The sequence below is a fragment of the Symphalangus syndactylus genome, chromosome 3 (assembly GCF_028878055.3).
Source record: "Symphalangus syndactylus isolate Jambi chromosome 3, NHGRI_mSymSyn1-v2.1_pri, whole genome shotgun sequence".
NCBI classification, from domain to species: domain Eukaryota; kingdom Metazoa; phylum Chordata; class Mammalia; order Primates; family Hylobatidae; genus Symphalangus; species Symphalangus syndactylus.
This window is the reverse complement of record NC_072425.2, coordinates 7,485,903-7,510,960: the sequence shown is the minus strand read 5'-3', so window position 1 is coordinate 7,510,960 and position 25,058 is coordinate 7,485,903. Positions and strand designations below refer to the sequence as shown.

At 49.0% G+C, this 25,058-nt stretch overlaps 1 protein-coding gene across 9 annotated transcripts in view; it reads right to left on the bottom strand.

The window, feature by feature from the left end:
• EXD3 (exonuclease 3'-5' domain containing 3) overlaps window positions 1–25,058 on the bottom strand; it is a 113,097-nt gene that overhangs the window by 14,168 nt on the left and 73,871 nt on the right. For 7 of the 9 annotated variants that reach the window (XM_055270181.2, XM_055270187.2, XM_055270180.2 and 4 more), the window contains 3 exons: window positions 24,489–24,644; window positions 2,210–2,263; window positions 1,845–1,976 (listed from right to left, as the gene is read on the bottom strand). In XM_055270181.2, the coding sequence (XP_055126156.1) occupies window positions 1,845–1,976; window positions 2,210–2,263; window positions 24,489–24,644 (342 nt within the window). The remainder of the gene's footprint in view (window positions 1–1,844; window positions 1,977–2,209; window positions 2,264–24,488; window positions 24,645–25,058) is intronic. The other 2 variants (XM_055270183.2, XM_055270185.2) reach the window with 2 other exon arrangements.

The window sequence follows — 25,058 nt, the reverse complement described above, 5'->3', positions numbered from 1 at the left end:
GCCTGACCGGCTGCGGATCAGAGTCAGAGCTTTCCCTCTTTCCTTCCTTCTTCAATCCCCGCCAGGCCCAGCCTGAGGCTGTGGGGGCAGAAGGGCGGTGGCAGGAAGCCCAGGCCTGCATCTGTTTCTGCTCAGCCAGGTGGGTGCCCCTGAGGGCCATGGGGTGGAGCTGAGCTCAGGGCCCCTCCGTGCCCAGCCCAGGCGCCAGCAGGGACCCTGACAGTGGCCTCCATGAGGGGATCTCCCTCCATGAGGGGGTCCCAAAACTTCCCCCAAAATTGGGCTTGGGAGGCTGGGATTACTCACGCCTGTCATCCCAGCACTTTGGGCGGCCGAGGCAGGTGGATCACCTGAGGTCAGGAGTTCAAGACCAGCCTGAACAACATGGTGAAACCCTGTCTCTACTACAAATACAAAAATTAGCCGCCCGTGGTTGTGGGCACCTGTAATCCCAGCTACTCAGGAGCCTGACGTGGGAGAATTGCCTGAACCTGGGAGGTGGAGGTTGCAGTGAGTTGAGATTACATCACTACACTCCAGCATGGGTGATGGAGTGAGACTCCGTCCCCCGCAAAAAACCCCAGGAAACAAAACTGGGCTTGGTGGAGCAGCCCCGACCTGCTGCTCCAGGCAGAATATTGACGTGGCCCTAACTCTGGAACGTTCTGGAAGCAGCCCATACCCTCCACCGGGAGCTGCCGAGAGCCAGCACAGCCCACAGTCCCCCTGCTTCTGTGTCGCCCACGGAGACCCTGGCGCCTGGCGTGGAGGGTAAAAGGCAGCATCAACTCCCCCCAGCCTGGCCATGCCCAGGTGCCCAGTAGGCTCAAGCCAGTCGATGTGGGGCATGGCAAGCTTGGACAGTGCAGCCCTGGGCAGGTGGCTCAGCCCAGTCCTCCACTGGGGACAGGAGAGGAGGGAGAGAGGTGAGTTGGGCTTTTGTGCCCCCACCAGCCTCCTCTACGGATCTCCACCGAGGTGCGGCAGTTCCCACTCAGGGGTTCTGTTGCCCAGACCTTGCTGGACGTCACCAAGCACACGCAGGCTGTCCTGCGTGTTGCCTTTGGAAAGTGGGACCCACCCAGCCTGAAGGAACTTCCACGATTTCCCTCGATTCCTTCCAGAAGCCCCATGGGAGCCAGAGGGAATTCCCCGAATCCGAACCAATGCGTGATTGGAGCTGTCCCCGTGGCCATGCCAGCCTGCACGAGGGATGCTCTGCCGACGCCTCACCCCGGACCCACGCGGGATGCTCTGTGGACACCTCACCCCGGACCCACAAGGGATGCTCTGCCGACGCCTCACCCCGGACCCACGCGGGATGCTCTGTGGACACCTCACCCCGGACCCACAAGGGATGCTCTGCCGACGCCTCACCCCGGACCCACGAGGGATGCTCTGCCGACACCTCACCCCAGACCCACGAGGGATGCTCTGTGGACACCTCACCCCGGACCCACGAGGGATGCTCTGTGGACACCTCACCCCGGACCCACGAGGGATGCTCTGTGGACACCTCACCCCGGACCCACGAGGGATGCTCTGTGGACACCTCACCCCGGACCCACGAGGGATGCTCTGCCGACACCTCACCCTGGACCCACGAGGGATGCTCTGCGGACACCCCACTCTGGACCACAGCAGCCCCCCAAGGCATGTGGGTGTCTGGGTGGGGGTGGGAGCAAGAGGGTTGCTGCTTGCCATGGCTCCTGTGAGCAGAGCAGAGGGCGTGGCAGGTGCCTCTGCCGTCCACCACTGTCCAGGGTGGGGCCCACCTCCCTGGACACCCCCGTAGCTCCAGATCTCGTGCCAGCCCCAGGTAGGATGGGGTACACAGGACCCACCTGGCAGCGGCTGAAGATGTCTGCGTGGGTGACGCGCACGTTGAAATGCTTGAGCACAGCCTTGGCCTGCTGCTGGGCCTTCAGGGAGCAGTCGACCGAGAGGCAGCGCCCAGCACCAACCTGGGCCCGGAGCTGCAAAGACACGGCTCGGCTACTGAGGGGCAGTGCAGAGCCCAGCACCTGCCCAGGCCCAGCCCACCTCTGCCAGCATGGGGCAGGAGCCTTCTCTCGGCCCACCAGGGGTACAGCAGAGGTGCTGGGGGTTGGCCCCACAGCAAGCTGACCCTGAGATGGGGGTGGCTGAGGGGCTGGGGGCTTGGGAAGATGGGGCTCAGGCCCACTGAGCTCATCTGTGGGACACTCACCTTGTGGAATGGCTGCCCCGACGTCAGGATGACCCTCCCCTCCTGCCTGGCAACCTGTGTGAGAGGGCGACCAGCGGGTAAGGGGGCAGCTCCATGCTCCTGGACTGGGCCACCTCTGCTCGCCGCCCCCTAGCTCCCCGGATCCTGGCCCTGCCCCAGGCCCCTTTTGTCCTCCAGGGTGGCCTCTGCCTGGGGTCTGGGTGGTGAGGAGCCCTCTGCCGGGTCCTGGATGTCACCTCATTGTATAGATTTAATCTTGGCACCACGCAAACATTTTTTTTTTCATAATTACAAACAAAATTGAATTTAAAAAGCAATCCCTCAAAAGCAGAAGAAAATGAAATACATAAAACATACACAGAGGTATTCCAAGAGACTGTAGAAATTTGAAAACACAGTAACTTGCCCCTAGCTCGTAGGGAGCCAACTACACATCCAAAATGAAGAAAACCCTGCAGTGACGATGCTCTGGGTGACAGTGTTGACACAGCTCTTCCAAAGCTTTGTATGAACTGTGGCATAAAACAGATGGATCATTTTGCTGATTTTGTGAGTATGAGAGTTTTTAGCTGACAAAGGAGATATAAAATTAAAATTAAGGATATTAAGCTTACAAGAAAACTCCAGATCTGAATAGAAAGCTTCAGTATGAATTTCTGATGTATGTTATATATATTTTTAAAAGTGTATTTCCGCACAGTCCACTGCAAAGGCCTAGAGACAAGACCCAATCCCATCGCTGGGAGTGCCCTATACCCAAAACTGGTTTCTACATACATTTTACACTAAAAGGAGCCTGAGTTTTTGGAGAAATGACTGATTCCAGATCTAAGGTAGAAATGCAGACAATGAGGCTGGAGCATCTAGACCCTGCAGAAAGCAACGGTGAAGAGCCAAGTGTCACATCCGAGGATTCAGGAGCCAGCGGGGCTCCCACACCACAGGCAGGCAACATGCCAGCCAGGGAACAGGTGCGGAGGAGGACACGGGACACCTTTCTATGCATTCAGAGTGGTTCCTTAAAATCATTAGTTAACTTTTTTTTTTTTGAGATGGAGTCTCGCTCCGTCACCCAGGCTGGAGTGCAGTGGCACAATCTCGGCTCACTGCAAGCTCCACCTCCTGGGTTCAAGCGATTCCCGTGCCTCAGCCTCCCAAGTAGCTGGGACTACAGGCGTGCACCAGCACACCCAGCTAATTTTTGTATTTTTAGTAGAGACGGGGTTTCTCCATGGTGGCCAGACTGGTCTCGAACTCCTGACCTCAGGTGATCTGTCTGCCTTGGCCTGCTAAAGTGCTGAGATTACAGGTGTGAACCACCACGCCCGGCCTAATCATTAGTTATCTTTAAGAGTGCAAGACCAACTCAAAAACATCAGAGCTAATACTATAAAACTCTTAGAAGAGGCCGGGCAAGGTGGCTTGTGCCTGTAATCCCAGCACTTTGAGAGGCTGCGATGGGTAGATCGCTTGAGTCCAGGAGTTCTAGACCAGCCTGGGCAACATAGCAAAAGCCCATCTCTACAAAAAATAAAAAAACTAGCCAGGCGTGCCTGTAGTCCCAGCTACTTAGGAGGTCAACGTGGGATGATTGCCTGAGCCGGGAGGTCAAGGCTGTAGTGGGCCGTGTTTGTGCCACCAGACTCCAGCCTGGGCTACAAAGTGAGACCCTGTTTCAAAAAAAAAAAAAGACTCTTAGAAGAAGACACAGGGGACACTTCCTGGTGCCGTATTTGGCCAGGATTTCTTTGATATGACACCTCAGCAAAGGCAGCAAAAGAAACACTGGAGCAACTGGACCCTCATTACAGTGAAATGTACACGTAGGACACTCTGGAGGAATAAAACACCTCAGGGTGGAGACGTCGGTATTTGCGAATCACGTATCTGACCAGGGGTTGATATCCAGAATATAGGAGGAACCCTATAATTCAACAACAGAAAAGCAAATAATCCACTTTAAAAATTGAAGGGCAGGGCGTGGTGGCCCACGCCTGTAATCCCAACACTTTGGGAGGCTGAGGCGGGAGGATGGCCTGAGCCTGGGAGGCTGAGGCTGCTGTGAGCTGTGATCGTGCCACTGCACTCCAGCCTGGGTAACAAAGTTAGACCTTATCTCAAAAACAAAAAAACAAGTTGGCAAAGGACTTAAATGGACACTTCTTCAAAGATATACGCGTGGCCAATAAGCACATCAAACGATGCCCAACATCACTCGTCATTAGCGAAATGCAGATAAAAACCACAGTGAGACACCACATCTATTAGGGTGGCTTTTATAAAAAAAAAAAAAGGGAAATAAATGTTGGTGGGATGTGGATAAACTGAACTCTGATGCGTCACTGGTGGGAAGGCAAATGGTGTGGCCTCTGTGGAAAACAGTGTGACGGTTCCTCAAGAAGTTAAACACAGAGTCAGTAGAGGATTCAGCAGTTTCACCTTTAGCTGTATATGCAAAAGAACTGAAAGCAGGAACTCAAGCACATCCTCATACATCAGTGTTCGTAGCAGCCACATTCAGAATAACCAGAAGAGAGAGGCAACCCAGGGGCCCAGCCACAGACAAAATGGAAACAAAACGGGTCCGTCCTGCAACGGAATGACAGAACGTCATCCAGCCTCAGAAAGGAAGGACGTTCAGGCCGGGCGCGGTGGCTCACGCCTGTAATCCCAGCACTTTGGGAGGCTGAGGCAGGTGGATCATGAGGTCAGGAGATTGAGACCATCCTGGCTAACACAGTGAAACCCCGTCTCTACTAAAAATGCAAAAAAATTAGCCGGGCGTGGTTGTGGGCACCTGTAGTCCCAGCTACTCGGGAGGCTGAGGCAGCAGAATGGTGTGAACTTAGGAGGTGGAGCTTGCAGTGAGCTGAGATCGTGCCACTGCACTCCAGCCTGGGCAACAGAGCAAGACTCTGTCTCAAAAAAAAAAGAAAAAAAAAAGGAAGGATGTTCTGACACAGGCTACGTCGTGGATAAACCCTTACGACACGCCGAGTGGAAGATGCCAGACACAAATGGGTGGATACTATATGATTCCACGTCTACGAGGTACCTAGGACAGGTCAATTCATAGAGGCAGAAAGTGGAACAGTGGCCACCAGGGCTAGAAGGAGAGGAGGGGAGATAACTATTGGTACGGAGTCTTTTCTTTTTTTTTTTGAGACGGAGTCTCGCTCGGTTGCCCAGGCTGGAGTGCAGTGGCGTGATCTTGGCTCACTGCAAGCTCTGCCTCCCGGGTTCACGCCATTCTTCTGCCTCAGCCTCCTGAGTAGCTGGGACTACAGGCGTGCACCACCACACCCCGCTGATATTTTGTATTTTTAACAGAGACAGGGTTTCACCGTGTTAGCCAGAATGGTCTCGATCTCCTGACCTCATGATCCACCCGCCTCGGCCTCCCAAAGTGCTGGGATTACAGGTATGAGCCACCACGCCCGGCTGGTATGGAGTCTTTGGGATGCTACCAAGTTCTGGAAAGGGGTGGTGGTGATGGATACGTGATATAGTGAAGGTGCTAATGCCATGGAATTATACACTTAGAAATGGTTAAAATGGTCAATTTTGTGTTATGTATGTTTTACCACAAAAAAGGAAGAAATAAAGGAACACAGAAAGTAGTTACTTCGTGGTGATAACAAATATACACCCAGGCCGGGCGCGGTGGCTCACGCTTGTAATCCCAGCACTTTGGGAGGCCGAGGCGGGTGGATCACGAGGTCAGGAGATCGAGACCACGGTGAAACCCCGTCTCTACTAAAAACACAAAAAATTAGCCGGGCGTGGTGGTGGGCGCCTGTAGTCCCAGCTACTGGGAGAGGCTGAGGCAGGAGAATGGCGTGAACCCGGGAGGCGGAGCTTGCAGTGAGCCGAGATCGCGCCACTGCACTCCAGCCTGGGCGACAGAGCGAGACTCCGTCTCAAAAAAAAAAAACAAAAAACAAATATACACCCAAATGATGAGTAAAAACAATTAATATACACCCATACGATGAGTAAAAACAATTAACATACACCCATATGATGAATAAAAACAACTAATATACACCCATATGATGAGCAAAAACAACTAATATACACCCATACGATGAGTAAAAACAATTAATATACACCCGTATGATGAGTAAAAACAACTAATATACACCCATATGATGAATAAAAACAACTAATATACACCCATATGATGAGTAAAAACAACTAATATACACCCATATGATGAATAAAAACAACTAATATACACCCATATGATGAATAAAAACAACTAATCTACACCCATATGAGTAAAAACAACTAATATACACCCATATGATGAATAAAAACAACTAATATACACCCATATGATGAATAAAAACAACTAATATACACCCATATGATGAATAAAAACAACTAATATACACCCATATGATGAGCAAAAACAACTAATATACACCCATATGATGAGTAAAAACAACTAATATACACCCATAGGATGAGTAAAAACAATTAATATACACCCGTATGATGAGTAAAAACAACTAATATACACCCATATGATGAGCAAAAACAACGAATATACACCCATACGATGAGTAAAAACAATTAATATACACCCATATGATGAGTAAAAACAACTAACATACACCCATATGATGAATAAAAACAACTAATGTACACCCATATGATGAGTAAAAACAACTAATATACACCCGTATGATGGGTAAAAACAATTAATATACACCCATATGATGAATAAAAACAAAAGTAAAAACAAACATAACTGGTAAATAAAGTAAATATACGGGAAAAAAAACAGAGGAAACAGGGGTCAAAGGGAAGAAACAGAATAGTTATACAGGAACTACACAGGGCCACACGCGGCTACACAGGAGCTACATGGGGCCACACAGGGCCACACAGGAGCTACATGGGGCCACACGGGGCCACACAGGAGCTACACAGGAGCTACACAGGACTGATGGTGGACTTCTCGAGGGCAACAATGGAGCCAAAAGGTAGTGGAGGGTTTTCAAAGTTCTGTGGAGCTACAAGTATAAACACAGCAACACTCTCCTTCAAGAAAGAGGAAACAGCTTTTTAGAAAGGAAAAATGGCCCCAATTAAAGAACAAGGAAAATTCATCATTAACAAGGAGTTTGTCGTTTCCCAGAGGAAGGTCTGCCATGCAACAAACGGTCCACACATCGTCAACACTAAAATACGTCGAGACCATAAAACAAACAGGATAATGTCTAATTTTCAGAATTAAGAAAGACAGCATCGTGTTAACTTTCTGGAAGATGACAGCAGGTAAGGTAAGAAAGACAAGTCGAGCCTGCAAACGGAATCCAACAGCACATTAAAGCAATAATTCACCATGATCGAGTGAGCTTCATCTCAGGGATTCAGGGGGGTTCAACATGTGCAAGTCAGTAAGTTTGATTCATCACATAAACAGAATTAAAAAGAAAAACTACATGATCATCCCAATAGATGCATAAAAAGCATTTGACAAAATCTAGCATTGTTTTATGATAAAAGTCCTCAACCAACTACACTTAGAAGGAACACACCTCAAAATAATAAAAGCCATATATGACAAACCCGCAGCCAACATCCTACTAAATAGGGAAAAGTGGAAACAGTCCCCTGAGAACTGGAACAAGACAAGGATGCCCTCCCACCCTCTCCCTCCCACCCTCACCCTCCCACCCTCACCCTCCCACCCTCACCCTTACCCTCTCCCTCCCACCCTCACCCTCACCCTCTCCCTCCCACCCTCACCCTCCCACCCTCACCCTCCCACCCTCTCCCTCCCACCCTCTCCCTCCCACCCTCGCCCTCCCACCCTCTCCCTCACCCTCCCACCCTCTCCCTCCCACCCTCACCCTCACCCTCTCCCTCCCACCCTCACCCTCCCACCCTCCCTCCCACCCTCACCCTCACCCTCTCCCTCCCACCCTCACCCTCCCACCCTCACCCTCCCACCCTCACCCTTACCCTCTCCCTCCCACCCTCACCCTCACCCTCACCCTCCCACCCTCACCCTCCCACCCTCACCCTTACCCTCTCCCTCCCACCCTCACCCTCACCCTCTCCCTCCCACCCTCACCCTCCCACCCTCACCCTTACCCTCTCCCTCCCACCCTCACCCTCACCCTCTCCCTCCCACCCTCACCCTCCCACCCTCACCCTCCCACCCTCACCCTTACCCTCTCCCTCCCACTCTCACCCTCACCCTCACCCTCCCACCCTCTCCCTCCCACCCTCACCCTCCCACCCTCACCCTTACCCTCTCCCTCCCACCCTCACCCTCACCCTCACCCTCCCACCCTCTCCCTCCCACCCTCACCCTCCCACCCTCACCCTTACCCTCTCCCTCCCACCCTCACCCTCACCCTCGCCCTCCCACCCTCTCCCTCCCACCCTCACCCTTACCCTCTCCCTCCCACCCTCACCCTCACCCTCTCCCTCCCACCCTCACCCTCCCACCCTCACCTTCCCACCCTCTCCCTCCCACCCTCACCTTCCCACCCTCGCCCTCCCACCCTCACCTTCCCACCCTCACCCTCCCACCCTCACCCTCCCACCCAAAACAGTACGCAAAGTCCTGACCAGAACTGTCAGGAAAGACAAAGAAAGACAGGGCATCCAAATGGGAAAACAAGCAGTCAGACTATCTCTGCCAATGTTATGACTGTATACCTCGAAAACCCTAAAGCCTCCTCCAAAAGACTCCGCGGTTTGACAAATGAATTCAGTAAAGTCTCAGGTTACAAAATAAATGTGCACAAATCAGCAGCACAATGCCCAAGCTGAGAAGGAAACCAAGAACTCGGGTCGGGTGCGGTGGCTCACGCCTGTAATCCCAGCACTTTGGGAGGCCGAGGCAGGTGGATCACAAGGTCAGGAGATCGAGAGCATCCTGGCTAAAACAGTGAAACCCCGTCTCTACTAAAAAATACAAAAAACTAGCCGTGCGTGGGAGGCTGAGGCAGGAGAATCCCTTGAACCCGGGAGGCGGAGCTTGCAGTGAGCCAAGATTGTGCCACTGCACTCCAGCCTGGCGACAGACTGAGACTCTGTCTGTCAAAAAACAAAAAACAAATCTGGAGGCATCACATTACCCAACTTCAAATTATACTTGTGAGGGTTTATATTGAGTGTCAACTGGATTGAAGGATGCACAGTATGGATCCTGGATGTGTCTGTGGGGGTGTTGCCAAAGGGAATTCGCATTTGAGTGAATCCATGGACGGGGAGAGGCAGACCCACCCTCAGCGGGCACCATCTCATCAGCTGCCAGCACGGCTAGGATAAAGCACGCAGGAGAAGATGGAGGAGCGGACATGCTGAGGCTTCCCGCCCCATCTTTCTCCCGTGATGGATGCTTCCTGTCCTCGAACATCAGACTCCAAATTCCTCAGCTTTTGGACTTTTACACGTACACCAAGTTTGCCAGGGGCTCTCCGGCATTTGGCCGCAGGCTGAAGGCTGCACTGCCGGCTTCCCTGCTTTTGAGGTTTTGGGACTTGGACGGATCCACCACTGGCGTCCTGGCTCCTTAACTTGCAGACGGCCTATTGTGAGACTTTACCTTGTGATCCTGTGAGTCAACTCTCCTTAATAAACTTCTATTCGTGTGCACATCTATCCTATCAGTTCTGTCCCTCTTGAGAACCCTGACTGACAATACACTACAAGGCTCTGCGGTATAATTTGAAGGTGTCCCCGCCCAGATCTCATCCTGAAATGCAAGCCCCGGTGTTGGAGGTGGGGCCTGGCCTGGAGGGAGGCGACTGGATCATGGGGTAGGATTTCTCAGGAGTGGTTTAGCACCGTCCCGCTTGGTCCTGTCCTTGCCTGGTCGTTTGGAAGTGCGTGGCACGTCCCCTTTCTCTCTCACTCCTGCCTTCACCATGTGACATGCAAGCTCCTGCTTTGCTTTCTGCCAGGACTAGATTTTCCAGAGGCTCCCCAGAAGCAGCTGCCAGTGATGTGGTTCCTGTACAGCCCCCAGAACCATAAGCCAATTGAACCTCTTTTCTTATAAGTTACCCAGTCCCAGGTATTTCTTTTGCTCTTTTCTTTTTTTTTTTTTTTTTTTGAGACAGAGTCTCACTCTGTCACCCAGGCTGGAGTACAGTGCAGTGGCATGATCTTGGCTCACTGCAACCTCTGCCTCCCGGGTTCAAGTGATTCTCCTGCCTCAGCCTCCCGAGTAGCTGGGATTACAGGCGCCTGCCACCACGCCCGGCTAATTTTTTTTTTTTTTTTGAGTTGGAGTCTCGCTGTGTCGCCAGGCTGGAGTGCAATGGTGTGATCCTGGCTCACTGCAATCTCTACCTCCTGGGTTCAAGCGATTCCCCTGCCTCAGCCCCTGAGTAGCTGGGACTATAGGCACACACCACCACGCCTGGCTAATTTTTTGTATTTTAGTGGAGATGGGGTTTCACCATGTTGGCCAGGCTGGTCTCGAACGACCAACCTCAGGTAATCTGCCCGCCTCTGCCTCTCAAAGTCCTGCGATTACGGGCGTGAACCACTGCAACCAGCCTCAGGTATTCCTTTATAGCAATGTGAGAAGGGACTAATACAATATAGTTACCAAAACAGCATAGTACTGGTATAAAAGTAGATACATAGACCAATGGGATGGAATAGAGAATCCAGAAATAAAGCCAAATACTTACAATCAACTGATCTTTGACAAAGTATAAATAAACATACATTAGAGAAAAAGACACCCTATCTAATAAGCGGTGCTGGGAAAACTGGCTACCCACATGTAGGAGAATGAAACTGGATCCCTATCTCTCACCATATACAAAACCCAACTCAAGATGGATGAAAGACTTAAATCTAAGACCCGAACCATAAACATTCTAGAAGGAAATCTAGGAAAGCTCTTCTGCACATTGGCTTAAGCAAACAATTTTGACTAGAACCACAAAAGCAAATGCAACAAAAACAAAAATAAATAAATGCGACCTAATTCAACTAAAAAGCTTCTGCACAGCAAAAGAAATAATCATCAGAGAAAACTAACAGCCCACAAGGCCGGTGGCTCACGCCTGTAATTCCAGCACTTTGGGAGGCTGAGGCGGGCAGATCACGAGGTCAGGAAATCGAGACCATCCTGGCTAACACGGTGAAACCCCGTCTCTACTAAAAATACAAAAAATTAGCCAGGTGTGGTGGCGCGTGCCTGTAATCCCAGCTACTCGGGAGGCTGAGGCCGGAGAATCGCTTGAATCTGGGAGGTAGAGGTTGCAGTGAGCAGAGATCGCACCACTGCACTCCAGCCTGGGCCACAGAGCGAGACTGTGTCTCAAAAGGAAAAATAAATAAATAAAACAAAATAAAAACAAACAGCCCACAGAATGGAAGAAAATATTTGCAAACTATGCATCTAACGAAGAGGTAATATCAAGAATCTACAAGGAACTCAAACAAATCCACAAGAAAAAAAACAAAGAATCCCATCAAAAAGTGGGCAAATGACACATGAATAGACACATCTCAAAAGAAGATATGCAGATACGCAGCAAACATGAAAAAGCACTCAACATCACGAATCATCAGGGAAGTGCAAATTAAAACCACAATGAGATACCACCTTGCCCTAGCCAGAATAGATATTATTAAAATGTAAAAAAGACCGGGTGTGAGGCCGGGTACGGTGGCTCACGCTTGTAATCCCAGCACTTTGGGAGGCCGAGGCGGGCGGATCACGAGGTCAGGAGATCGAGACCATGGTGAAACCCCGTCTCTACTAAAAATACAAAAAATTAGCTGGGCGTGGTGGTGGGCGCCTGTAGTCCCAGCTACTTGGAGAGGCTGAGGCAGGAGAATGGCGTGAACCTGGGAGGTGGAGCTTGCAGTGAGCCGAGATCGCGCCACTGCACTCCAGCCTGGGTGACAGAGCGAGACTCCGTCTCCAAAAAAAAAAAAAAAGACCAGGTGTTGTGGCTCATGCCTGTAATCCCAGCACTTTGGGAGGCCAAGGCGGGTGGATCACGAGGTCAGGAGTTCGAGACCAGCCTGCCCAACATGGTGAAACCCGGTCTCTGCTAAAAATACAAAAAATTAGTCAGGCGTGGTGGCAGGTGCCTGTAGTCCCAGCTACTCAGGAGGCTGAGGCAGAAGAATCACTTGAACCCGGGAGGCGGAGGCTGCAGTGAGCCAAGATCGCGCCATTGCACTCCAGCCTGGTGACAGAGCTACACTTCATCTCAAAATAAATAAATAAATAAATAAACAAATTAGTACAACATCTATGAAAACAACATGGAGATTTCTCAAAGAACTAAAAGCAGATCTACCATGTGCTCCAGCAGTCCCACTACTGAGTATCTACCCAAAGGAAAAGAAGTCATTGTATCAGAAAGACACCTGCACACATATGTTTGTCACAGCACAATTCACAATTGCAAAGACATGGAACTAACCTAAGTATCCATCAACCAATGAGTGGATTAAAAAATGTGGTATATATATACCATGGAATACTACTCAGCCATAAAAAAGAACAAAATAACGTCTCTGCAGCAACTTGAATGGATCTGGAGGCCATTATTCTAAATAAAGTAACTCAGGAATGGAAAACCAAATACTGCATGTTCTCACTTATAAGTGGGAACTAACCTATGGGTACACAAAGGCATGCAGAGTGATATAATGGACACTGGAGGCTGAGAGGTGGGGAGGGCAGGAGGAGGAGTAAGGGATAAAAAAGCGACATACTGGGTACAATATATACTATTTGGGTGACAGTGCAGTAACGTATCAGACTTCAACATTATACAATTCATCCATGTAACCAAATGCCACTTGTACCCCAAAAGCTATTGAAATATATGAAACATAATTTGATGTAAGATCCCTGACTTAACTGTAACTTTAGATATCATTAACTCAAATATACGTGTTAACATTTCTCAGCCATGCGTGGTGGCTCACGCCTGTAATCCCAGCACTTTGGCAGGCTGAAGCAGGTGGATTACTTGAGGTCAGGAGATAGACACCAGCCTGGCCAACATGGCGAAACCTCATCTCTACTAAAAATACAAACATTAGCTGGGAGTGGTGCTGGGTGCCTGTAGTCCCAGCTACTCAAGAGGCTGAGGCAGAATTGCTTGAACCTGGGAGGTGGAGCTTGCAGTGAGCCAAGATTGTGCCACTGCACTCCAGCCTGGGTGACAAAGTGAGACTCCGCCTAAAAAAAAAAAAAAAAAATTCTAGGGCAATCCCTACAAAGAAAAGAAATAAATCCATAGCAAAATATGCATATTTTAAGAAAACCAGGAAAGCAATAGCAATAGAATTTACAGCTTTCAAATTGATTGAAGGAAAAATAAAATGAAGGTAAAAAAGCTAAAAGCATGAAAAAAAGAAGAGGAAAAAGAATAGAAAAACTTGTACAAATAGAAAGCACAAATTAAGATAGTACGACTAAACCCAAATTCTACCAATACTTACAATAAATGTGAAAGGACTAAACTAATAAGTTAAAAGGCAAAGACTGTCAGACTAGATTTAAAAAAAAAACCCAACTAGAAACAGTTTACAAGAAACACATCTACTATATAAAAGAAGGTTGAAAGTTAAAGGGTAAAAAAGTGCTTTACTAGTACCAAAGAATAATGGAGAAATGGTATTAATGTTAGTTAAAATATATTTTATAGCAAAGAGCATTACTGGAGTCAAAGAGGTTCACCACATAATTATAAAAGATTTCACACAACAGAAAGATATAAGAATTCTAATAATAATATGTATATGCACCTACTAACATAACTTTAGAACATACAAGGCAAACACTGACATAACTGCATGGAAAATTTGATGAATGCACCATCACAGGAACCTTCAGTATGTCTCTCTCGGTAGAATCAGGCAGAAAAGTAAATAGCATAAAGATGATTTAGGCTGGGTGTGGTGGCTCACGCCTATAATCCCAGCAGTTTGGGAGGCCAAGGCGGGCCGGATCACAAGGTCAGGAGTTCGAGACCAGCCTGGCCAATATTGTGAAACCCCATCTCTACTAAAAATACAAAAATTAGCCGGGTGTGGTGGTGGGCGCCTGTAGTCCCAGCTACTCAGGAGGCTGAGGCAGGAGAATGGCGTGAACCCGGGAGGTGGAGCTTGCAGTGAGCCGAGATTATGCCACTGCACTCCAGCCTGGGCGACAGTTTGAGAGATTTCTTCTCAAAAAATAAAAATTAAAAAAAAAAAGATGTTTTGAACACACATTTGGCAAGCTGGATCAACTGACTGAGTGTGTGTATATGTTGGGGTGTAGGTGGAGTGGGAGGGAGAGAGGGGGAGAGAGATGAGCATGACTGGAAGGGAATACCATGTATCTTTTTTTTTTTTGAGACGGAGTCTCGCTGTGTCGCCCAGGCTGGAGTGCAGTGGCATGATCTCGTCTCACTGCAAGCTCCACCTCCCGGGTTCACGCCATTCTCCTGCCTCAGCCTCCGGAGTAGCTGGGACTACAGGCGCCCGCCACCGCGCCCGGCTAATTTTTTGAATTTTTAGTACAGACAGGGTTTCACTGTGTTAGCCAGGATGGTCTCGATCTCCTGACCTTGTGATCCACCCGCCTCGGCCTCCCAAAGTGCTGGGATTACAGGCGTGAGCCACCGCGCCCGGCCAGTACCATGTATCCTTTTACAGTCCATGTGGATCATTTATAAAAAGGATCATCTGCTTGGCTACAAAGCAAATCTTAAGATTTCCAAAACTGGAAATATACAGACTATGTTCCTGAAGTTAGGTTAGAAATCATTTTTAAGAAGATAACTAAAAAGTCCCAAGATCCAAGCTTTCTAAAATTGAAAAACAGCCTTCTAAAGGACGAAGTCAAATAAGCAATCATAATTGATAGTCAAACGTTATTAGAACTAAAAACAATGAAAACGCTCTATATCAAAACTGATAGAGCACAGTGAAAACAATACTTTGAGAAAAATTTATGGCCTTAAATATTTATATCATAAAATACAAGAGTGAGAAAATTAAAGAGCTAACCAACGCCACTTGGAAACAAACCCAAGAAAGGAAAAGGAAGGAAATTATAAAGATAAGAACAGAAACTGATGAGATAGACAACAAAATGCAATAGAAAGACTCAACAAAGCCAAATACTGCTTATTTTAAAAGGCAGTAAGTTGGCCGGGCGTGGTGGCTCACGCCTGTAATCCCAGCACTTTGGGAGGCCGAGGCGGGCGGATCACGAGGTCAGGAAATCGAGACCATCCTGGCTAACACGGTGAAACCCCGTCTCTACTAAAAATACAAAAAAATTAGCCAGGCATGGCAGCGGGCGCCTGTAGTCCTAACTACTCAGGAGGCTGAGGCAGGAGAATGGCGTGAACCCGGGAGGTGGAGCTTGCAGTGAGCCGAGATTATGCCACTGCACTCCAGTCTGAGTGACAGAGCAAGACTTTGTCTCAAAAAAAAAAAAAAAAAAAGGCAGTAAGTTGACACATCTCTGCGAGAGCACGAGAAGAACGAGAGCAAAAGGAAGCAACAATAAAAAAGAGAGAACCCGGCTGCAGACACAGCAGAGCCTTAACAGAGGACACCAACAGTTTATACTTATGTATCTGAAATGTTGCATTAAATGGACACATTCCAGAAAAATTATAAATTACCAAATGTGATCAAGAAGACACAGCCAGCCAAGTGGTTCTATAACTATTAATAAAACTCAGTATCAGAACATTCTCCCCAAATAAAACATCAGGCCAGGAAGCCTCATGGGAAGTGAGCCAGTTTCAGGAGCAGATAATTTAAACATTACTCAGTTGCAGAAAAAAGAGGGAAAACTCCCCAATGTATTTATGAGGCCAGAAAAAAAGAGAAAGGAAAATTATATGTCAGATGTACCCATGAAGATGGATACAAGCTTCCTAAACAAAAATCACAGACCAGGCCGGGTGTGGTGCCAGACGCCTATAGCCCCAGCTATAGTATCACTGAGGTGGAAGGATCACTTGAGCCCAGGAGTTCAAGGCCAGCCTGGGTAACACGGCAAGATGCCACTTCAAAAAAAAAATCACAGACCAGGCAGGGTGCGGTGGCTCACACTTGTAATCCCAGCACTTTGGGAGGCTGAGGTGGGTGGATCACCTGAGGTTGGGAGTTTGAGACCAGCCTGGCCAACATGGCAAAACCCCGTCTCTACTAAAAATACAAAAATTAGCCAGGCGTGGTGGCGCATGCTTGTAATCCCACCTACTTGGGAGACTGAGGCAGGAGAATTGCTTGAACCCGGGAGGCAGAGGTTGCAGTGAGCTGAGATCGCACCATTGCACTCCAGCCTGGGCAATGGAGCAAGACTCTGTCTCAAAAAAAAAAAAATCACAGACCAAAGTCTGCAATGTATTAAGAAGGGTAATATGTGGGACCAAGTTGAATTTAACACAGGAGGCCGGGCGCGGTGGCTCACGCCTGTAATCCCAGCACTTTGGGAGGCCGAGGCGGGCGGATCACGAGGTCAGGAGATCGAGACCATCCTGGCTAACACGGTGAAACCCCGTCTGTACTAAAAATACAAAAAATTAGCCGGGCGAGGTGGCAGGCGCCTGTAGTCCCAGCTACGTGGGAGGCTGAGGCAGGAGAATGGCGTGAACCCCGGGGGGCGGAGCCTGCAGTGAGCCAAGATCGCGCCACTGCACTCCAGCCTGGGTGAAAGAGCGAGACTCCGTCTCAAAAAAAAAAAAAAAAAAAAAAAAGAATTTAACCCAGGAAAGAAAGATTAGTCCCAAATTCAAAAAGTTAATAATGTCATTCGTCACATTTACAGATTAAAGGAAAAATAACCCTATGAGTATCTGAAAAGCTGCTGGGAAAGCATTAGGTAGGTCGAATTCAATATTCATTCATAACAAAAACCAACAGCAAATGTGGAATCGTGGGGGAACTGCCTCAGCCTGGTACAGAATATCGAGCAACCACCATACTTCATGTTAAAACATTCCTTTCTAAATCAGAAACAAGACAAGGATGGCTACCATCGGCATTTCTATTCAAAACTGTCTTGGAGATCTTGATTAATGAAATAAGATAAGGAAGGAAAAGATATAAGGATTGGAAAGGAAGAAATAAAACCCTCATAGTTTGCAGATGATGTGTACAAACAGAACCCCAGATAACTGACAACCAATTCAGTAAGATTCAGGGGCATTTAGCAAGTTTTCTGGACAGAAGACTGATGCATCAAGAGCAACCACAGTCCATGTATCAGCAGAAAATAAAACCCACGTGATTTATAAAAGCAACAAAAATCTAAAGTTCCTGAGATGAAATCTAACAAAAGACATGCAAGATCTTTATGGAGGTTATTAAATGTGTTTGAAAGAGGCCAGGCGTGGTGGCTCACACCTGTAATCTCAGCACTTTGGGAGGCTGAGGTGGGCGGATCATGAGGTCAGGAGTTTAAGACCAGCCTGGCCAACATGATTAAACCTCATCTCTACTAAAAATACAAAAATTAGCTGGGTGTGGTGGTGCGTGCCTGTAATCCCAGCTACTCAGGAGGCTGAGGCAGGAGAATCACTTGAACCCAGGAGGCGGAGGTTGCAGTGAGCCGAGATCGCGCCACTGCACTCCAGTCTGGGCAACACAGTGAGACTCCATCTCAAAAAAAAAAAAAAAAAGGAAAAAAGAAAGAGTTAAATATTCATGAATAGAAGACTCAATATCTTTTTTTTTTTTTTAAATGAGATCTTTCTGTGTTGCCCAGGCTGGAGTGCAGTGGCATGATCATGGCTCACTGTGTAGCCTCGATCTCATGGGTTCAAGTGATCCTCCCACCTCAGTCCCCCAGGTGGCCAGGACCACAGGTGCGCACCACCATGCCTGGCTATTTTTTTTTAAGAAACAATGTCTCACTATGTTACCAGGCTGGTCTCAAACTCCTGGGCTCAAGCAATTCCCCTGCCTTGGCCTCCCAAAGTGCTGAGATTATAGGTGAGGCCACTGCACCTGGCCTCAATATCTTAAATATGTCATTTTTCCCTAAATTGATTTACAGAGTCAATGCAGTTCCAAGCAAAACCGAATTGGTGAGCTGTTTCTAAACCTATATAGAAAGGACAAAGGACTGAAGGAGAAGAACAAGGTAGATGCTCACCCTACCAGATACGAAGATGAGTGATAACGCTAGAGGAATTAAGACATCGTGGCATCATGTAAAAACTCAAGGCCAGGCCGGGCGCGGTGGCTCACACCTGTAATCCCAGCACTTTGGGAGGCTGAAGCAGGAGGATCGCTCGAGGTCAGGAGTTCAAGACCAGCCTAGACAACATAGCGAGATCCTGTCTCCACGAAACATTTTAAAAATTAGCTGAGTGTGGTGGCCTGTGCCTGTGTTCCTGGCTACTCGGGAGGCTGAGTTGGGAGGCTCACTTAAGCCTAGGATTTTGAGGCTGCAGTCAGCTATGATCATACCACTACACTCTAGCCAGACAGAATGAGACCCTGTCTCTTAAAAAAAAGAAAGCAAAAGACTGGACCAGGCATGTGTTAAGGGTCCCCAAGATCATCCTGAGGTGATTCAGTGTTACTCACAGGACTCAGCACACAGTCACACTCTGGCTAAGACTCATTACGGTGAATAGTACACAGCAATGTCAGCAAAGGGAAAAGGCACATGGGGCCTCAGGCACCCAGGAAACGGGGCTCAGGCACCCAGGAGCCGTCTCCCAGGGAAGTCAGAGGAAACAGGGCTCAGGCACCCAGGAGCCCTCGCCCAGGGGAATCCTGTATGGTGTGCTTAACTTCTGCATAAGTTGTAATGACATTTGTGAAGTGTTGTCTATCTGAGAAGTTCAGTAGGGATTCGTCGCCTGAGGTTTTTACTGGGGGTGGTCACACTGATACCCTCTGCCTGGCATATACCAAAATTCCAGAGTCCTAGGAGGAAAGTGGTGTCCAGCATAAACCACGTTATTTGTAAAGATTAGGAACCACAAACCACCTTCGTCATCAGGGAAGGTTTATATCAGTCAGGGAACTGTTTCCCAGCCGAGTTCCCAGCCTTGCAGCCAGGCCTTTCTTAGGGCAGCAGTGGCAGCCACAAGACGTTCCACAGAACAGAAAGTGCAAATAGCTAGGGAACATATGGAAAGATGCTCAACTTCATCAAGAATCAGAGAAGGGGCCGGGCGTGGTGGCTCACACCTGTAATCCCAGTACTTTGGGAGGCCAAGGCAGGTGGATTACGAGGTCAGGAGATCAAGACCATCCCAGCCAACATGGTGAAACCCTGTCTCTACTAAAAATATAAAAATTAGCTGGACGTGGTGGTGGGTGTCTGTAATCCCAGCTACTGGGGAGCCTGAGGCAGGAGAATCGCTTGAATCCGGGAGGCGGAGGTTGCAGTGAGCCAAGATCACACCACTGCACTCCAGCCTGGGTGACAGAGTAAGACTCTGTTTCAAACAAACAAACAAACAAAAGAATCAGAGAAAAGCAAGTTCAAAGACAATGAAATATAACTTTACATGGACAGGACTGGCCAAGTGGACAAAGTTTAATAACATCAGTTGTGAATTTAATTTCTGTTGTAATTCAGCTGCTCACAGGATTAAATTCTAGTAAAATTGCGTGTTCAGCAATTTTACTTCTGCAGCTACAGGGGATAAGGGCTTCTTTTAGGGCCAATATAGAAGCTTGCAGGTCCTTCGTGTGGAGCCTGAGCTCACCTTTTTCTTTCCCACTTTTTCCAGCACAGTTAGGAGCAACCAGCCCATCCCATCATATCCATTAGTTTGCCTGCAATGTTTGGAAGTAGCAGATACTTGTTCCATCAGAATCTGTGCTTCTATAGGTTCCCAATGAAGGGTATCCCATGGCAATATTTTGAATAATTTTGCAACATCTCACCATGGACTACTGTATCCTTTTTTTTTTTTTTAAGACAGAGTCTCACTCTGTCACCCAGGCTAGAGTGCAGTGGCGTGATCTCGGCTCACTGCAACCTCCAACCCCCGGGTTCATGCCATTCTCCTGCCTCAGCCTCCTGAGTAGCTGGGACTACAGGTGCCCGCCACCACACCTGGCTAATTTTTAATATTTTTAGTAGAGACGGGGTTTCACCGTGTTAGCCAGGATGGTCTCAATCTTCTGACCTGGTGATCCGCCCACCTCGGCCTCCCAAAGTGCTGGGATTACAGGCGTGAGCCACCGCGCCCGGCCTGTACCCTCTTTACTACTGGAAACTAGGCCCTTAGCGTCTCTAAATCTAATAATATAGAGAACCAGTTCCAGAAGTCCCAGAAGCAGTGCAGATGGCTCATCTGTAAGACTTTCCTCTGCAACAACTTCCGGCACCAAAATTGGTCAGTTGGGCCGATCTAGAGAAGCGAACCAATGAGAGATAAATATTAAGAGATTTACTATCAAGAACTGGCTTCCATGCTTGCGGTGGCTGATGAGACATGTCTGGGAAGATCGTGAGTGGCGTGGAACTTCGCTGGCACATTTCCTGTCCACTTCGGCATCTGCGGAGGCGGCCAAGGGCTGATGCCCCTGTGCTTTCTAGAAGCCGCGGGTTTGCTTTCGAAGACTGACTGTTCCGACCTCACTCCTGCACAGATACACACTCGGCTTTTCAGGTCACACTTTTGGGAGCGATCACTTATTCTTAGCATCTTTTGCCATCTGGACAGGATGAAAGTTTCCCAAATCATCAAGTCCTAGTTCCTTTTTGTTTAAGAGCGCTCCCCTCACTCCCTCCTGCTCACATTTCACCATAAGCAGCAGGAACAGGCCAGGCTGCACCTTCCACAGTCTGGAGATCTCCTCAGCTGAATATCCAGGTCTTCTGCTCACATTTCACCATAAGCGGCGAGAACAGGCCAGGCTGCACCTTCCACTGTCTGGAGGTCTCTGCTGTCAGCGGAACACCCAGGTTCACCTGACAAAGTCAGCTTCTGTCTGACAGCAGGACACAGCCCCATGGCGTTTCCCGCCACTGCCTGGATGTGACAGGCACTGTGCCTCCCTCCACTTTGTCAGGACATGCTCCTCACATCCTCTGGACTCTCGCCTGGAGTGCTCTCTTTCCTTTTTCTTTTTAAAAAATGTTTGTAAATTTATTAGTAATGCTCCTTTTGAAAGGTATGGAGAATGAAACTCAAGGTATAATCCTTATATGAAACAATTAACTCATCTCTCCAGGAGTCTTAGTAGAAAACACATGATTTGGAAAGATCCTGCAGGGTGCGGTGGCTCACGCCTGTAATCTCAGCACTTTGGGAGGCCGAGGTGGGCAGATCACCTGAGGTCAGGAAGTCGAGACCAGCCTGACCAACATGGAGAAACCCTGTCTCTACTAAAAATACAAAAATTAGTTGGGTGTAGTGGTGAGCGCCTGTGATCCCAGCTACTCAGGAGGCTTAGACAGGAGAATCACTTGAACCCGGGAGGCGGAGGTTGCAGTGGGCCCAGGTAGCACCACTGCACTCCAGCCTGGGCAACAGAGTGAAGCTTTGTCTCAAAAACAAAAAAAAAAAGAAAAAAAAAAGAAAAGAAAGAGAAAGCAAAAGCTCCATAGAAGCCAAAAGGATACCAAAGCTTCCCTTCTTAAAAAATGTTCTCTCCAGAAAATGCCTGAAGCTATGTCTGCATCTGTGAGATTATTACAGCTGTGAGTAAGGTGGTTACAAACGTGAACGTCTGTCTAGAACATCCTAGACAGACATAAACAGACAATCCTTGAAACTGCAGAAAAAAAATGAGGGTGAAAATAAAGCTGTACTATTTGTAGAGCAAGTCCTAAAAATACAGAATTCACTAAGAGCTTGGAACAGAAGACCTAGGAGATAAAAACCAGTGAAAAGTAATTAGAAAAATACTTCACTCCTTGATCGAGACCATCCTGACTCACACGGTGAAACCCCGTCTGTACTAAAAATACAAAAAATTAGCCGGGCATGGTGGCAGGAGCCTGTAGTCTCAGCTGCTTGGGAGGCTGAGGTAGGAGAATGGTGCGAACCTGGGAGGCAGAGCTTGTGGTGAGCCTAGATCAGGCCATGGCGCTCCAGGCTGGGAGACAGAGCCACACTCCGTCTCAAAAAAAAAAAAAAAAAAAAAAAAAAATTCACTCCTTACTGAAGGAAAAAAAGAAGGAATAAAAGTAATTAGAAAAATATATGGGTAAGATTACCCATAACTAGTATTTAAACAAATCGAGGGTTCAGGATGGATTCCGCCTCTCCATGAAGAATAAACACCAACTAACCCACTTCTTACACCCGAGGGAGAAAACTGGTCAATTGGCTTTGATCTGACACCCTCACACTCTTGTGGTTTAGGTCTGACTATCTCGGCTCCGTCTGTTTCAGCTGCATTTACCAGCATCCCACCTCTATTTCCTAACCTTCGACACTTTTAATGTCCGTATTTCTACAGACGGTCTGTTTCAAGGCCCTCTAGGCCTTTCATGTTGTGATCCTCAGAACTTTTCCACCCTCTACTCATTCCCTGATCTGAAACTACTTCTGCATTTTTAGCTGTGTGATACACCAGCACCCCACACCTGGTACCACATCCACATTCTTTTTTTTTCTCTATTGTTTTGAGACGGAGTCTTGCTCTGTCACCCAGGCTGGAGTGCAGTGGTGCAATCTCCACTCACTGCTGCCACCTCCGCCTCCCGGGTTCAAGCAATTCTCTGCCTCAGCCTTCCGAGTAGCTGGGATTACAGGCGCCCACCACCATGCCCGGCTAATTTTTGTATTTTTAGGAGAGACAGGGTTTCACCATCTCGGCCAGGCTGGTCTTGAACCCCTGACCTTGTGATCCACCTGCCTCGGCCTCCCAAAGTGCAGGGATTACAGGCGTGAGCACCCAGCCTCCATGTCATTTTTCTAATGCTGCTGTCATAATTTACTAAAAGCTCAGCAGCTTACAGCAGAGCTCTGTGGAAGTCCAGAAGTCCGGTGGACTCAACCAGGTTCTCTGCTCAGGGTCTCATGGCTGAAATCACAGTGTTCGCGACCAGGCTCCTCTTAGGAGACTCCGGGGAAGAACCTGTTTCTGGGCTTGGTCAGGTGTTGGCAGAATCTGGCTGCTTGTGGCTGTTGGACTGAGGTTTCCTTGTGTGGCCTCCTCTATCATCTTTTTTTTTTTTTTTTTTTTGAGACAGAGTCTCGCTCTGTCGCCCAGGCTGGAGTGCAGTGGCGCGATCTCAGCTCACTGCAAGCTGTGCCTCCCGGGTTCACGCCATTCTCCTGCCTCAGCCTCCCGAGTAGCTGGGACTACAGGCGCCCGACGCCACGCCCAGCTAATTTGTTTTATTTTTATTTTTAGTAGAGACGGGGTTTCACCGTGTTAGCCAGGATGGTCTCGATCTCCTGACCTCGTGATCCGCCCGCCTCGGCCTCCCAAAGTGCTGGGATTACAGGCGTGAGGCACCGTGCCCGGCCAACCTCCTCCATCTTCACATCTTCAAGCCAACAATGGGACATGGAATCCTTCCCGTGCTTTGAATCTCTCTGTCTTGTGCGTTTCATTCCTGCTTTTTTTTTTTTTTTTTTTTTTTTAGATGGAGTCTCGCTCTGTCAGCCAGGCTGGAGTGCAGTGGCGCAATGTCAGCTCACTGCAACCTCTGCCTCCGGGGTTTAAGCGATTCTCGTGCTTCAGCCTCCTGAGTAGCTGGGATTACAGGTGCCCGCCACTACGCCCAGCTAATTTTTCTATTTTTAGTAGAGATGGGGTTTCACCATGTTGGCCAGGCTGGTCTCAAACTCCGGGGTTTAAGCGATTCTCGTGCTTCAGCCTCCTGAGTAGCTGGGATTACAGGTGCCCGCCACTACGCCCAGCTAATTTTTCTATTTTTAGTAGAGATGGGGTTTCACCATGTTGGCCAGGCTGGTCTCAAACTCCTGGCCTCAAGTGATCCACCCACCTCGGCCTCCCAAGGTGCTGGGATTATAGGCATGAGCCACTGCGTCCGGCCCCATTTCTGCTTTTAAGGGCTCATGTGATTACACTGGGCCCACCCAAATAAGATAGACTCTCTATTTTAAGTTCAACTCATTAATAGTGTCAATTACGTCTGTAAATTCCTTTTGTAGGACAACGAGGGCTGAGGCTGGGACCATCTCAGCCACTTGGCCCCCAACCACTCCATCCTTGGCCACCCCGTCCTGTTCCCAGAGCCTGCCTGGCACAGCTGGCAGCCATGGATGAGCTGGAGGAAGGAGTTTGGTGCTAGGGGTGGGCACACCTGTGCTAGGGGCAGCTGCACCTTGGGAGGACCCCAAGACCCTCCCCGCACACTCACCTCGGCCGCCCTGCGGTGGTCTTCACTGTCGCCCAGCATGCGTGCATCCACACCCAGACAGCGGAGGCTCCGTGCCAGCCCCTGCAGCATGTTGTCACACACCACGCGGAAGGCCCTGGCCGGGACCTGAGGGGCGGTGCCCTCAGCCACAGGGACCTGCAGTGAGGCCCCGGTCAGCAGTCCCACGGTCACCCCGCCCAGCCCCTCACAGCCTCAGAGAGCAAGGGCCCTGAGGCTGTGTGGCCAGCTCTCCGTCTCTGTTTTATCTTCAAAAGAGGAGCACTGTGTGTGCTGTGCATAAAACAGCAGAAATGCAGACAAAACGCAACGAAACCACCCCTGGGGGGCTCTAGTGCTCATGCTGGGGGGGCCTCCACGTGTGTGTCTGGGGTGGCGTGTGTGCCCTGGAGAGGGGTGGGGATCACGGGGAAGGTGCTAGAGAGGGGTGGGGATCACGAGGAGGGGGCTAGAGAGGGGTGGGGATTGGGGGAGGGGCTAGATAGAGAGGGGTGGGGATCATGGGGAGGGGCTAGATGCTGCTTTGGGCCATGGTGCCAGGCCAAGTGTCAG